We start from the raw sequence: 16545 nt of genomic DNA, 5'->3' as shown, positions 1-16545 counted from the left end.
CACATCATCCAGGGAACCTTCCCAGTGCACATGGGTTTCATTGACACTGGTGAATTTCCTCACTACTCCAGAGAGAGAATTACCTCTGGAGTTCCACAGAATGCCCAGGGAAGGGAGGACAACTGGCCAAACAGAATTTTTAACAGTACTCAGCACCTGAACACAAAGATGAGATCTCACACAAGAGCCAGGCTAGAAACTGATTTTTTAAGACAACTCATCACACAGAACCCTGCTGCCACACTGACCAAAGTTTTCTCGAGAGATTTTTTTTTATGACAGATCTCTGGGTGTGGGTTTAAATCTCTGTTTGAGAACACATTCTCTCAAGGGCTGCGTGCAAATAAAAAGAGAGGAACAGAGGAAAATCAAACAACACGTAAGTCATTTATTGGGTGATTTAAATTCAAGCTTTGTATACAGCAGGCAGTTCCTCCTTTCAGAAGAGCTGCTGGCACTGTTAAAATAACATTATAGCACTTTTTTTTTGTTGAGAATATGCAACGTAGTGCTTCCACTTTACTGAGCACAGAATTTGATACAAGTATTCCTTCCAGAAATACTTCATCAACTTATGCAACCACTGTTCAACCAAGGAGAAACAGTAACAAAACAGGAACAAAAAGCATCAAGCTTGTATATACTGTTTATATTCCTCACAGAATTTGGCTCATGGACTCCTCTACACACTTCAGAAAATGCATGGACAGTTTTGATGGATCACCAGCAGGAATTTTACAAGTTTTAAAAATCAGTAACAGCAGCAACATGGCAGGGGGAGGATGTTCATCCAGCACTCACATTCTGAACAAGTACAAGTGATAACCCACTGCTCTGACACAGACTAAATAAACCAGATGTATTATTGCTCAGCTAAACTTCCAGTCTCAGAAAGGATACTGTCTGGCTGTTTCTTTTTACAAGCATTCTTCTCTTCTTAGTTCACTTTTAATTTTTAACTATTATTTTATCCTAGTTGCATACCTACTATAGCCTCTTGCTTTCTAAAGAAAAGCTTTAATGTAAGGGAAGACTTTATATCTGTTAAATATTATTCTTCAGATATTATCCCCAAGACACAGAAAAGTTTGAGACCTCTCAGTTAATACTAATAGTCAGAAGTGTTTCTAATTACACCCAGCAAAGTGTTGTGGACAATTCTGATGTCAGCATTTTCACTCAAAATATCCTTGAAGAAATAACCCAGGGGAAGAATTTTTGCCTTCAATTCAGCAGCAAGGTAAAGACTCATCAGTTTAGCAAACAGCCAGGGAATTTCATTTAAGAAATTAATTTTGGCTCATTGATCTACTGCAGGCTAAAGTCACAGACACTATCAAATTTCACGGAGAGCCCACCTGAAGCCCAGCTGTCAGAGTTACTGAACTCATAAAAGACCTTACACATATCACAGTTGGCTTCTTCACTGCTCAGCAAAATAACAACTCTCTGCCTTGAAGTGTCTGCAAGAGCAAGACCGACATTTGTAACACTGGAGGCAGCCTTAGGAATAAGATAAAAAGAAATGCAAGTATTCCCTGCAGAGTGATCTAATCCTTTTTTGCCCTGTGACTGCAAAGGATCACTTCTGTAAGGAACCCTGCACTCCAAACCATGTGATCTATCTAAATATTTACACTATGAGCATTATTAAAACTCTCCTCCAAAGCCATTAAACACAGCATTTTCAGCAAGCGAAATCAAACAATTATTATTTAGATTAAGGTTCACTTTTAACTGTTTTTATCAGTGAAAAGCTCCTTAATTGCTCTTTGAAACTCATAAGAGCCCCACATCTGTGGTTTCAACTGAATATACTTGAAAATGTCAAATACCTACTTCCACTCTGTTTTCTAAAAGGAGAGAAAAGGGAGGGAGAGAAGGGAGAGAAATAAAAAGGGGAACCTAATTAAATTCCTTACTTTTCATTACTGTTTGTACCACAATCACACCAATTAGCAACGTGCACCCAAAAGGCTTTTTGTTCATCTCTCTGGCCTCCCTACCAAGCTTTTTCTTCTCTTCCCTCAAAATGTTCCCATTGTCCATTCTCCCTTTTCATTCAGGCATATCCTTGCTTTCACGGCCTTCTCTGTGCTCTCTAATCCTGTAAATTTTACCCTGATGAAGACATAACCATAAGAATGTTTTAATCAGTGTACATGACATTTCCTCCTGTTCTAAAGAAGTCTGCCCCCAGTAATCAACTTCCAGTACACTTCAATCTTACTTTTGCTCTAACTTTCAAATACATCTGTAAACACTATCGAAACTTTGGCAGAAAAGGAGAGCACATTATATTAAGAAAATATTCAGGGCAGAGAAGAAACCATTGAACACACAGCTCTCATAGCTCACATTTTGTTTTCAGCTTTGTATGTTCTACAGTATCTAACAAACAAAGCCCAGCAAGTACTCAGCAACACAAGGAACTCTCAAGAAGGAAATTACAGCAAAAATTAATACTTACAGCCATAATTAACTCAAAAGGGTGTTTATACACCCGTACGGGGGACTGGTACTTCTGCACCATGGCTGCAGTTTAGTGAGATCAACTCAAACCTGGAAAAGAAATTTTTAAAACCATCTGTCAGACGTAGGAAGCCATTTTCAATTTTCTCTTACAATTAGTCTGTGCGTGGTACCACGTTAGCAATTCCACAGGAAATCCTTCACAATTCCCTGACAACCTTTTTAAAGGCCCAACAGGGGCCCTGAAAAGCTATATATATATTTCTGTCAGAAATGACTTATCATTTCTTCCAAAGACTACATAAAATTAGCACATTTTAGTCCACTTTTAGTAACAAATCTTCAACATATTTTATGACTCTTTGTCAGGATGGTGACATTTCCTGTGCTGCTGCTGCTGAGAACTAAACACTGACACATCCCAGCTACAGGCAGAAAAGCATTTCCCAGTCCCCCAGCACAGTATGTGGGCTGCCCTGCTCAGAGCAGGGACTGGGAGGGGAAAAAAACCAAGAAAGAAACACAGAAAGCACAAACAGAGGTTAAAAAAAGTGTTAAAAATGCTTGTTTGCAGAAAGAAGGAAAAAATAGATTACTAAAGCACACTGATGGATCAAAGGCGTTCCTTGATCATCTCCAAAAAAATTGAAACTTTTGAGAGAGAAACTTATGAGATAGTTGGGGAAATAAACTTCGAGAAAAATTCCACTACGCGGCCAGGAAAGATTCACTGGCAACGCGGAGAGGAATTACTCAAAGGCTTCGTGCCTGCTTCTACCCAGCAAAGTGCTTGACCCGAACTCTCTCGACTGCAATTACGTTTATTGAAAAATCCTGGCAGTAGCACGGGCATATGAACGGCGGGCTGCGAGCCAGCCTCATTTCAGCGAGAGATGGGTTCGCTACAGCAAGTTCGCTTCACTTCTCCGTCCGTCAGGGGCTCCAGCCCCGCAGCTCGGCCGGAGCCAAGAACAACCCCCCGAGCCACAGGAAAGTTCTCCGACATCCCAGCCCTGAGAAGAATTTACCCATGACTGCCCCGCTTGTTTTAAAAAAAATAACAAACCCACCTGAATCAGCACAAAGCCTCTCTAATCCCCAGACAAAACGAGTTACACAACAAAGAAACTCCGCGTTCCTCTCGCCGCGGCGGAACAGGGACACCCCGGGAGGGGACGGGACGTGGGGACACCTGTGACAGCCCCGAGCTCTCCCGCAGGGACCCGGGACAGCCCGCGAGGGGACGGGACACCTGTGACAGCCCTACAGCGACCGGGACACCCCGCCAGGGGAAGGAAGGGACACCTGTGACAGCTCCGCGCTGCTCCGGAGGGATCCGGGACGCTCCGGGAAGGGACAGGATGGAGAGACAGCGGTGACAGCCCCGCACTGCCCCGGAGGGTTCCGGGACACTCCGGGAGGGGACGGGACACCTGTGACAGCCCCGCGCTGCCCCGGAGGGACCCGGCCACAGCCGCCTGCCCGGGGCGGCCGGAGCGCAGCGACCGCAGCGCCGCCGTGACCCGCCCGAGGACCGCGACCCCCGCCCCACCATCATCATCATCATCATCATCACCACTACCCGCCCCCGTCCGCTACGGGCAGCGCCGACTGCTCCGCGAGGCTCCCCGGCGGGCAGCAGGCGGACAATGGGAAAGTTGCCGCGGGGCAGGGCGGCGGGGCTGGGGGGACGCGGGGCGCGGGCGGGAGCCCGGGAGGCTCGGCGCCGTCCTTACCGCTCGGAGCCGGCCGCGCTCTCCCCTCATGCCGCCGGGGCAGCGCCGTCCTGCGCGGGAGGGGCGCGCGTCGCCGCCCGTCGTTCGCGGTGCCGGGCGGGGGCGGGCCCGCGCCTGCGCGCTGCGGGCGCCGGGGAAGGGCGGGGCGCATGCGCTGTGGGCGGTGCGGGGAGCGCGGCGGCCGTGAGGGGAGAGGCGGCGGTGCCGTGGTGGAATGGCTGGGGTGGGAGAGAATCCTAAAGGTTTCATCCAGTGTCACCCCCACTCTCCTGCCGTGGGCAGGGACAGCGTACACTAGACCACATTGCTTCGTGCACTTGGCCTTGGACACTTCCAGAACCGCAGCTGCTCCTCACCACCCTCACAAAACATTTCTTCCAAATCTATAATCACAGAATGACGGGATCAGTTAGGATAGAAAAGACCTTTGAGGTCACCGAGTCCAACCGATTACCTGACACCACCTTGCCAATTAGACCATGGCACTAAGTGCCACATCTAGTCTTTGTTCGTAAACACTTCCAGGAATGATGACTAAACAAATCTAAGCCTCCTCTGTGTCAGTGTGAAGCCATCCCCCCTTGTCCTGTCACTACATGCCCTGGTAAATACTCTCCCTCCCACCTTTCTTGTGGGCTGCCTTCAGGAGCAGCGTGAAGCTGAGTCGGGAGGTTTAGGTTGGATATGAGAAGTTTTTCACCCAGAGGGTGGCTGAGCACTGGAACAGAGTCCTCAGAGAGGTGATCACAGCACTGAGCCTGTCTGAGACCAAGGAACATTTGGACAACGCTCTCACGTGATGGAATTCTTGGGCTGTCCTGTGCAGGGCCAGGAGTTGGACTCGATGACCCTGGGGGTGCCTTCCAGCTCAGCAGATTCTGTGATTCTGTGATTCTATATTGAAAAGCTGCAATTAGGTCACCCCAAAGTCTTCTCCAGGCTGAACAATCCAAATTCTCCCACAGCCTTTCCTCTTATCAGAACTGCTCCAACCCTTCAATCATCTTGGTTCCTCCTCTGTACCTGCTCCGACAGGTCCATGTCCTGTGCAGGAACCCCAGGGTATTCCAGGTGGGGTCTCACCTGAGTGGAGCAGAGGGGCAGAGTCCCCCTCAAACACAGACAGAGTCATGTACACACACCCTGGGTGCAGGAGGGCATGGACAGCAGGACATGGCACCTTCTGCAGGTACCTCCCATCCCCTCGGCCCCCTGAGCATCTCATGGCCCCACACTCCTCGTGGCTCCCTCAGCACAGGGTTCTGGGGGTCCCCGGGTGGGTTTCAGGCACCGTCAGGGCAAACTCAGCTTAGGGCAATGGCACAGCACAGTGCTCAGGGTCATGGTGCTGTGGGAGCACGGGGAGCCACCTCAGTCACTGCTGGAACATCTTTCTGCCTCTTCTCTGTCTCTGTAATCAGCCAGCGTTCACCTAGCTCGGGGTATTTGCAGTCTGGGATGCCTCAAAGAGCTCTGTCTCACACCTTGTGTGATTTAACTGTGATGCACTAAAAGCAAGAAGTACAATTGTGGTTTTTACAGTCCCAGAGTATCACAAACTGTGTTGAAATAAGGACTTGAAAGTTAGGAACCCGTGTCTCTGCTCCCTTCAGCAGCACTATTGAGACATTTTGTTTACCCACAATATATTTTATTAATGGCTCTCTCCCTCAGAATATAAATCTACTAAAATTCAGAGTCATGTCCTGACATTTTGATGCAATTCTTTCCCTAGGAAAGCTGAATTTGGGGTTACCACTAATGAGGGATTAAGATACCATTCTTTCTTATACAAACCTCGTGTCTTTTAAAGTTAGTCAAGCATAACCTCTTGTCTGATCTGAACTAGTCCTTACAAGAAGTTGTTTAATGTGTTGAGAAATTGTTCCTCTGAATCTCCTTTCTGTTGTGGCACTCGGCCAGTTGCCTTCATGTTGCTGGAGTTAACCGGTTAACTGTAATTAGATTTAGTTATCTGATTGATATCCCATGCCATTATGCCTGCAACGTCCTTTTCCTGCTCTGAAAGCCTGAGATATAATCCTACCAGCATAGCAGGGCGAGGAATTAACGCCCACTCAGATTCCTCTTTGTTCATAACATTTCCCTCTGTACATTCTGGGAAATGTTTTAATTCTTACTGACTGCCTCTATTCTACTTCACCAAATGGCCAGGTGACCAAAAAAAGCTTTATTTGGAGTTTTTTGATAAAGTGGAAAATCCATAATTTAATGTCTAAATCAGCCGTAGTCTCAGCTGTTTTCTGCAGAAACAACAATCTTAGCAAGATAAAGAAGAGGAGAGTAATGTGGGTTTAAATTTTTCTGCTGTTGTTTGTTTTCCTGTTACATCTTCTCTTATGGAAGCTCCAGCCATCCATCATTAGGAGAAATGTAATGTATAAATGTGTGGGTGAAATGTTTCAGGAAAGCTGTGAGGCATGCTGGAGAATGAAGCCCAGAGGACATAGGCTGAAAGTGCAAACTGTTCCACATTTTTTGAAAATTAGGAATATAGCGTGCTGGTTATGAAGGGAAGTTTGGCCTTAGGGAGGTTATGCAAGGTCGGTCACTTCCCTCCATCTGAGCACTTCCCCTGGATTGCATTCCTTCACGTTATGAACTTTAGTTACACAACTCAAAGAAACTGTTATCTTGATTCAGGCAATATTGCCATGGAAATTAATGAGAACTATTGGTAGTCAATCCATTACTGTTAATAATAACTAACTGAAAGTGCAGTTGCTTGGGAGTAATGCAGTGCTGATGCATACGAGAAAAGATTCAAAACACCCCTCAGTCGTGCTGGAATGCAGCTCAAGCTCCTGGAATTTCAACAGGCAGGAACTTGCTTTGGTTTCTTTTGTTTGCATCCCAGGCAGTGAAGAAAAGTGAAGTGATCCCGACTTCTTACTGTCCATCAAGTCTCATCTTCAGAGCTCTTGTACTAAAGAGAGGAGATTATCAGCAGTTCACAACAAGAGAGAACGTGTTCACTCAAGGTCTTGCTGCTAAGCCATACATTAATTAAAATATGTGGAAAAGGGATGAGAGTTTGGGTTCAGACACATTAAAATGCTTCAAGAGCTGTTCCGTAACAAATCAGTCCTGTCTGAGTCAGTGGAATTTTTTATGTCCTACTGGCTGCGTTGAAATAAATACCTGCTTCCTAAACCTTTAAAGCCATGGAAATGGTCCCAAATGATAACACTGCCAGCATGATGGAAATAATAACAAGCATGATGAGTGACAAACAGTTAATGGAACAGAGTTGTGCCCTGGGGACATTGATTCTGGTTTTCACAGAGTTTTTATTTAATGCATCACAGGTATTTCACTAGGTGTCACCATTTTTGCTTTCTTTTGTCAGTCTAGGGAGAGACAAACTGGTAAAAGCTGGGTGTGAGGATGAGTGAACTCCTTCACCCCTCTTCTTTGAACAGTAACTGTGTTCAGCCCTCCAGACACAGACTTGAGCATGCCCATCCATTACAGTTGTACATATTTACAGCTCCCTGGACAGCCTGTACTGGGGGAACAGTGGAGGAAAAATTTCTCCATGTATCTCTGGAGATCTTAAAGCCCTTCATAACGGCAGGGAAGACACTAATAATCCCAACAGGCAATATAAATACTGAGGCTCCCAAAATGCCATAGGAAAAGTCACAAAGTAAGTCAGTATGATAAAGGAGACCAGAGCTCCTCACTTCCTGGGTGGTTCCCTTATTTACAGGAATAAATGGCTTTTAGCTCTGCAGTAGTTTTCCACTATTCACAAGATTGGGATGAGAGTAAAATATCTCCAGACTGGCCTGTGTGAGGGGTTGTTAATGTACAATGCCTAGGAGATGTTAAACTCCATGATGGGATTTTTATTCAGGATTAAACCAGCCTTAGTTTACTGTAGCTTATTGCACCATAAGTGAAGGTGTATTAACTTTGCACCACTATTTGATTTATCTGAGCTTTCCCATAGAAAAGCCTCAAATGACCTTGCAGACTGGAGCCCTTTATGTCTTGATGCCACAAACAGGCAGAAACATGTTTTTTCCTGTCTTCTCAAGTGAATGGTAGGAAAATTGAATTGTAGGCTGGGAGCTGGCCAGGGACACCAGCTGCCAGTGCTCGGAGTCCAGCAGCTGACATCAGAGCACCGGCCCCATTGACAGCAAAGGTTACACAGACAAACATTAGCAAATAGGACCAAGTCCTGATTCATAAAATAGATGAGTGGGATGAGCATGTGGCACGTGTCCCAGCCCTCATTGCCATGCTCCTCCTGCAAAGCCTGTACCCATCCAAGGCTCCCTGCCTCGAGTTCCGTGTCGCTGCTCAGGAGCCGAGCGATGCTAAAACAAAAGTGAGCAGGTGGTGCAGGGGGGGCTGCTCATACAGAGATAATTAAATGTGAGGAGCTGGTGGAGTGGATATTCTGGATAGAGAATCAGATCCAACATTTATTCCAGTACCTGTGTTGGATGTTCGTAACACCTAAAAGCCTGATAGCACTGTTTTTTCACAGGGCTGTGAGGAGCAGGGGACACCCTCTGGGCTCCCACTGGGTTATCTTAGACATCAGGAGATGGCACAGGCTAAAGAGAACTCACCCCCATGACCTTTTTCCCAGTAAAGGAAAGAAAGGGAAAAACACTTGCATAATAACTAATTTGCTGAGGTGTTTTATTGATGCTGAAGATGTCAAGCTCTTAATGTTAGACAGTTGGAGTTGTGAGTGAGGAAGGGGTCAGTGGGCTTTTCTATTTGCCTTTGCAAACAGCCCTTGTGTCCATGTGCCACTTCCCTGGTACCTGCCTCCCAGGGAACAGCCTGTTTCCTGTTGTCTCTTTAAATGACTGAAAGCGCTGCCAGGATCTGATCACTCATTTCTTAGAAAAATAGGAGTCTCAGCCAAAGGCTCAGCAGAAATGATGAGTGAATTTCCCATAAAAATAAAAACAAAGGCTGTTTACCACCCCTCCTTTTAATGAATCTGACAGTACAAATACTCTCAGCTGCTTCAGCAAGTACTGAATCAAGCTGCTGGATCACTCACTGGGTAGAGACTTTGTCCCTATTTACTTCTAACATGTTGATAATTATTTTTCTTTTTTAATACAAGAGGAGTAATAAGAAACAATTACTTACTATTAAAAGTATTGCACAAATCCATCTCCTTTTAAAGGACACACTGACTCCACTAGAGCTGGGTCTGCATCGTGTGGGCAAACACAGCACCTTTCAGTGGAGTTCTGTCAGGACAAGTTGCCTTTGTGGCTGCTGCTCCTCCTGCATCACAGTGCCTGTGTCTGCACAGTTTATTCCTGTGCCTGGAGGAAAATGAAGCATTATGAGGCACTTGCACACCAAAATAACTACCAGTATCGCTATTTTAGGGTTTATTTTTTAACTTGCAGTCTGTGGATCAGGCCTGTGCTGGCAGCCTTCGTCCATGCGTGTCTCAGAACTCAAGAAACACAAGTTTCGTGACGCTGTGTGCAGACCCCAGAAATGCCGCTTATCGTCTCCGATTAGCATCATGCTTTGCATGAATTCCGGTCCTGTATCCAAGGCAATCTCATTATTTGCTATACACGCTCGAGCTGCTGGCTAATTTCTTTCTCCATCTCACGGGAGAGGAACCTTCCTGTGCTCCACAGGCGTGCCTGTGTTTAGGAGATTAAAGAAAGCAGGCAAGACACATAAAAAATGTCAGAGCGTCGCGGCGGCGGCAGCCTGAATGGGAGCACAATTCCGAGACAGATGTTCCTTCCAATTGAATTGTCTGTGTCAGTGGTTGCAGAGTTCAGCGCTCCGCAGAGGTGTGAGGCGGAGGGCACGGCTGAGCAGAGGGCTGCCTGCAGCCTGGGAGCTGGCACAGTGCAGGCAGCAGCTCTGCTGATCCTGACACGGCTGCAGCATTAATCTGTCTCGGCCTCCAGCACCGCTGGCTGGCTGTCCTGGAATTAATTTGGCTAATGTAGCGCGTGATGGAAAGCCACGTCTGCAATCCCTTTGCCAGGCAAGGCTGGATGGATTGATAGCATCCTCTATCCTGGTTAAGAGAACTCGTTACAGAGCTCCGCTGAAGGGATGGCCTCTGAGAGTGGGGCTCCATCCCCCAAGGGCTGAGAGAGAAGATGTTTAACACCTCCTGGCTCTGGTGATTGTCACGGGGAGCCCGAGGAGACAAGGAAGAGGTGGCATTGTCACAGGGGTGGCTCTGCAATCTCTGTGCAAATGAGAGGTGTCAGAGATGTTTCTGGGGGCAGGTTTCAGATCAGTCTCCAAATAACTTGTTTTGACAAAGGGGATGGTCTCCTGCCCACAAAGCCTATTTGCAGTCATGGCTTCAAGCTGGTGGCTACAGACTAATGTGTGACCACTAAGTAAGTTATCTAATGAATAGCTGTTTGATTTGCTTTTGGTCACAGTCAGACTGAGTCTGAATTAAACAAGAGCCTAGTGATGGAAAGGACTGAAATGGTCCCAGACAGCTCCTTGGACAGAGACTGGAAATGAGCCCAATGCTTTCCTTGTGCCCCATCCCCAACACCCCCCATGCACCTGGGCCCTTGTGGGCCTTTGCTGCACCACTTCTGTGGGGAGCAAGAAAAGAGAGTGTTCTGGAGCAACCAGGAGGAGGCAAGAGGCAGGTGGATGTGGCAGTGGTCGGGGTTGAGGCAGAACCAGCCCAGCAGAGGCTCCAGAGAAGCAGAGGATAAATCTGCCCAGCAGTTCACCCAGAGATGACAACCAGCTTGGAAAGCAGGTGAGGGTGCACAATAGACAGGATGATATGAGAGGGAGACCCTCACTTATCCACCAGAGCCCCAGCTAAATGAGTTTTGTGTCGCAGTCAGCAGGAAAAGACTTTCTGAGGGAGGCTGAGCACGCCTTTACCACCAATCACTCTGTGAGATGCCCTGGGGGAGCAGCTGTGTGCCACCCCACCACTGCACTGGCACGTTCAGGAGCACAGAGAGAACTGGAGCCGATTGCAAAAAAACCCAATTGGCACATGGACGTGAGCCACAACACGGCACTGTGCAAACTAACCCAGAAGGAGGTTTGCAATGCAGACAAGTTAATTGCCAAAAATAACCCCCAACCCACCCTGGCTGCTGCGCTTTGCCATGGGAACAATACTGTGCATGTGATCACATTTAGCAGGACACAAGCAGCCTAAGGGTCTTTTTACATTTGGCTTGAAAAGGCTAAAAATAGACCCCAAACCACATTCCTTTTTTGCATTGCCATCTCCTCTGCCGCTTCCTATTCACTGGCACTTTTACATGCAAAGCAGGATTTGGGATCCAAGGCCCCATAATTAGACTCCAGCCTGGCAGCTGCAAGTGGAACAGCTGGAGATGTTATTTTTACGGGTTATTAATTGACTCCATGAAAGCCCAGCAAACAGAGAGCCAGCAAGCTGCAGTCCACAGCCACATGACAAGGTCTTAGTGACAGGAAAAGATAAAATAAAAGAGAGAATTCAGAATCCTAAAGCCGATTAGTTATAGCAATTTCTCCAAAGCTAAATATAGGGAAAAAATCCTCTCCCATCTTCAGCTCCGTTGGCGGAGATGAGAAAGCACAAGGAAAGAGATAGACACAAAATTCATTTTTCACATTAGCCCCCATGGTTTGCAGAGAGAAACTGCTGCTTTGGTGACACTCTCAACACTTAAATCCAACTGTCCCTGGCAGCTCCCCCCTGACCAGCCCTTTGCTCAGCACTCACAAGTGCAGCTGCACTTGCTCCAGCCTCGCTGCACTGGACAGGGGAATGACACAGGGAAGCTCTGGGTGCCATCCCAGCACCCAGTCGTGGCCAGGCTGGCACAGTCCTGGTGCCAGATGGGTGAGCCTGCAGAGCCTCCCCTCAAAGGGGCTGAAACACCCACACTGCCCCAAAGCAAAGCAGGACAGAGCCAAGAGACTTGTTGCCTCCAACTGTCCTTTCTCCCTGCCTTTTCTGCAGCTGGGGACAGATGAGGCTTGGGGACAGCTGAAGCCACCTGGGATCACAAGAGAAACCCCTCATCAAGAGCTAGAATGAGGAAAGGCTCTGGGTGCTGACAGCATGAGGGGATGGGATTGTGCTGGCCCAAGCTGTGGGGCCCAAGCTCAGGTTTAACTTCTGAAAGTAAAACACAGTTGTGCAGCAGAGGTGAAGCAGCACCTCTCCCAGAGCAGAGGACAGCCAGGATCCTGGCACTCAGCATCCCCTGTGCTGGGAGCCAAAGGGGAAGGGAAGGCAGTGGGAAGGCTGCTGCTGCTTGGAAGCCAAAACTCAGCCCAAGAAAGCCCCTTCCTCATCAGGAGGCGGGACAGTCCCATGTTCCACAGCCCCAAGACACCACCCAAAACAGCAAGAGAAGAACCAAACCCCCCTCCAGATGTGTCTTCACAATGTTCAGTCATAGACAGTGGTTAGAATAGGGGGATATTTCTCTCCAACCACCATCCTTGACATTAGACACCCCTCTGGGTGGGTCTGGGGTATTTCCAGTCCCTCCCATATTCCCAGCTGCACAGGCTCTGTATGTGGAGACAGCTGAGGGAATGTTTTGTAATATCACCCTTTGGAGACCATTTCTGTGATAAGCAATCCCCTTAGACATCCCTTCAACACGAGTGTGCCCTCCTGGCCCAAACCCACCCCCGGGCTTGCTGCCAAGGCTGTTTTCCACGCCAGCCTGGCAGTGCTGGGACTGTCCTCAGGCAGGAAGGCTCTTCTTCAAAAGTCAGCTCTGCCTTGTGCTGTGAACTGGGAAGAGCTGTCAGAGCTCCTGCCAGGTGCCAGCACTTCATTCCTGCTGGATGGGGCTGTGGGTTAGGCATTTATTTCCAGCACAGTCTGCCTGCTCTACACACAGTGCCAGGCTGCCCAACCCCACAGCAAAGGCCATGGGGCTTCCAAAACTTGGGTTTCATACTGCCATAGAGCCTTTCCCCAGTCTGGGGGTCCCCAGGAACAGAAGTGCCAGGGGCAGAGGGACTACCCCAGAATAGGGTTCTCATGGGGCAGGCAGGGCTGGGTATCCAACCTCAGGGCTCCAGGGACACATCACCTTCCCCTCACTCAGTAATTCAGCCCAACCAGGCAATTGCTCCGTGTCAGAACCCCCCCATTGCAGGAGAGAAACCAAACATGGAAAAGAGACAGCTGTGGTTCTGCACCAGCCCTGTGTCCCTGTGGTGCTGCACAGGGCCCCTCTCCACTCCCTTCACCCCTGGCAGGAGTGCTGCAAACACTGTCACAGCAAGGGTACTCAGCATCACCTGTGTGACCCTGCTCAGGCCTGGGGACACACATGTTGCTCCTGCATCCACAGGTGTGGCAGTCCCACACCTCCCCAGGCTATTTTCCCCAGTAAGGCTCAGTCTGTGCCATCTGTGCAACCATCACACTTCCCCACAAGATCCAAAGCCGTGGCTGCACAGGAATAGACAGCATTTTGGGGACAGCAGGAGGGGAGGAGGTTTTTTCCAGGGGGTGTAAGAACTACAGGTGACAGTGCTGGAGAGCAGAGAGCTGCTGGCAGCTCCCAGGGTTGCGAAAGTCTTTGGCCTTGGTGGCGTGGGATGGGGATTTGGGAGCAGAGCACATCAAGCAAGCTGAAGAGAGTGACATTTTCCTTCCCAGCTGCTCTATCCGTGCCCACACAGCCGATGGGATGACTCCGTGCAACTAATGATGCAACGTGATTAGTAAACAAATGATGCATTTGCACCAGGAAACAAAAAAAAAAAAAAAAGAAAAAAGAGGAAGAGGAGGGAAAAGAAAGAAAACGAGTCACATTCTGGGCTGGCAGCACACAGCAGTGAGCTCTTTAAAAATCTGCTGAGGAAGGCACTTGCACAGCACATGGTTTGGGCAGATCAATGAAGCTGCAAAGCAGCCTGGCAGGCACACAAATCCACTTTCTAATGAAATTTACAGCAAGTGGAATTTAGGTCACTACTCGGAAGCATTCAGTTTATTCCAGGCAGCTTTTAAAATATTTAAGAAATAGATGTCAAATTAAGCCTGCCCACCTCTGACTGCAAGGTCCAACTTGGAGCCATGGCAGATTTCTTATCTATGGCTTAAAAATAAATTGTTTTGTCAAGCTTTCTTTGATTGCTCCCTCCGTTCATCACCACAGCACAGTGATTGGCATCAACTCCTGCCATACAATCCTGGCTCTGGTGGGAGCTGAGAGTTGCCAGCCCAGCCTCATCCTTCCCCAGGGTCAGGGCAGTGAGACAGCAGACATGTCCTTCCTGCAGTCTGTGCCCAAAGGACTTGAGCTGCTGCTGAAGGATGAGCAGTGCTACAGCCAGACCTAAAAACAGCTCTTGAGGGAACAGCTAAAAGCAGCCTTTTAGCAGAGGTGAGCCTTCACCAAGGTTGAGTGATGCCAAGCAGAAGGAAGGGTCTGGGCTGCACTATTCCCACATGTCACACTCCAAGAGAGCTGCCAGAGCATCTTCAGAGGGTGGTGGGGGGAGAGGGAAGGTGCCAAACAGGCAGTTTACCCAGCAGAAGTGGCCACAGCCCCCAGTCTCCACACTCACAATTCCTGCAGAGATCAGAGCAGGCCAGACAGTTCCACTTCCAACAAGGCAAAGTTCAAACTCTTACATAACACAGACAGTGTGAGCTGATTGCTGCCCCAGCTCAAGGTCCAGCCAGGCACAGAGCTCAAAGTTTTTCCAGCCTCAGCACACACCAGGAGTAGAGCAGGGGAGAGCAGAAGGCAGCCCTGGAGCAGAGCCAGGCTTAGTGTGAGGGGACACACCACAGGCACAGTCAGGGCCTCTCTGGGCTGTGCTTTGGAGGACAAAGAGGTTTCCCCATTGCTCACCAACCTGACCCACCTTGGCAGCTGTCCTCAGCTTGTTCCCCACAGCCTGGGCATCTCCCCTGCCCACACGGGACCTGCTCCCCTTCCCCAGGGTCTGACCAGATTCCAGTGCTCGGGATTTGGCCTGGCTGCAGCTGAGGTATAATACAGGTGCCTGTGCAAACACCTCTGCCTCCTTCCTCATTATACACATAAATACCCATTTCACGCTCAGCTGATGGAGGATTTGTTTGGCTGGGGTATGATCCTGGCTGCTGCTCCACAGCTGGCTCTGTACCAGCATCTGGCACCAGGGTTCAGAGTCTCTGACCTCCCTCCCATCAGCACTACTGGCTGTGGATGAGCACACTCAGACACCATCCCTGTATTCATCCTGGGGGACCTGCCTTTTCTTCCACCTCCCTGTCTCTCCTGACAGAGTTCCATGCCCATCCCTGCAGCTCTCCCTCTCCCACCCCTTTTGCTGCATTCCTTGCCCATAGGGATGTTATTGATGGAAGAAGTGACCCTTGGATATTACCCAGCTCCCTGGGACCCCTCTTTTCTCTAGGGCATTTTCCCATAGGATTCTTCCAAGAAGGTCCCTGGAGAGGCCAGCTAGCTCTTCCCATGCCCAGGGCTCTGACTGGATGTCCTTGGCAGCACACAGAGACCTCGGGCCCTCCTGATTCCACAGAGCTGCACATCCCACCTGCCTGTGGAGCTGCTCCCCTCCCAGATGGATCCAACCCCAAAAAGTCTGCAGAGCCACACGGTACCAGCAGCAGGACGTGAGCCTGTGTTCCTCCACAGCCCCAGCCACAGCATCACCTACTCACCCAGACACCCAGCTCTCCTCTGGGTGCTCCCTCAGGCACTGAGTGCTGGAACAGAAGCACTTCTGGATCTAGTTCTGCTCAGGTTTTCATTCTTAACAACACACTTGGAGGCAGAATTTAGCAGGGAAGAATTCCTGTACCCGGCCAAGGAGCCAACACAGCCACCTTGAGCTGAGCAGCACATCCTACAAGCACAGGGAGCACACAGCCCAGCAAGCAGCACAGGCCTATGGAATTTCACAGCACACTGGTGTTGGACTTGGCTTGGGAATGTGGCAGGCCAAGTGGAAATTCCCTCTAGGAAGGGAAATCTAGGAGCCAATTAGAAGTAATCTAATTGTGCAAGTGAAACATTTATCCCTGCTGTTTAGATACATTTTGCTCCCTAAGCAGAAGGGAGAGGGAACTTGGAATCTGCAAGTTAGCCCTCCAGGAAACCTCATCCAGGAGCTGGGCAGGACCTGATCCAACCTACAGCAGAGCTGCCTCCCCTGCACACTCCAGCTAATCCTCCTGGCTGCAGGCTGGCCAGGGACAGCCCGCGGAATGCTGAGCCTGGCTGGCAGTTGTGCAATGCACAAGGAGCCTGAACTGCTGCCAGGGCACAGAGCAGGGATCTCCCGAGGGATGTAATCCTGCCATAGCCTGTGCATCTGACAACAGAAA

The 16545-nt window shown here is 49.0% G+C and overlaps 1 protein-coding gene across 1 annotated transcript in view; it reads right to left on the bottom strand.

Annotated features, from left to right (window-relative positions):
* The window catches only part of SEC14L1 (SEC14 like lipid binding 1), a 39348-nt gene extending 35018 nt beyond the window's left edge, over positions 1–4330 (bottom strand). Inside the window, exons 1-2 of the mRNA XM_014889158.2 lie at positions 4209–4330; positions 2471–2562 (exon numbers count right to left, since the gene is read on the bottom strand). Coding sequence (XP_014744644.2) covers positions 2471–2533 — 63 coding nt within the window. The 5' untranslated portion in view covers positions 2534–2562; positions 4209–4330. The remainder of the gene's footprint in view (positions 1–2470; positions 2563–4208) is intronic.
* Positions 4331–16545: the final 12215 nt, after the last annotated feature.

This window comes from Sturnus vulgaris, chromosome 20 (genome assembly GCF_052056855.1).
Source record: "Sturnus vulgaris isolate bStuVul1 chromosome 20, bStuVul1.hap1, whole genome shotgun sequence".
NCBI lineage: Eukaryota > Metazoa > Chordata > Aves > Passeriformes > Sturnidae > Sturnus > Sturnus vulgaris.
Note: the sequence above shows the minus strand (reverse complement) of the source record. Positions and strands in the feature narration are given on the sequence as shown.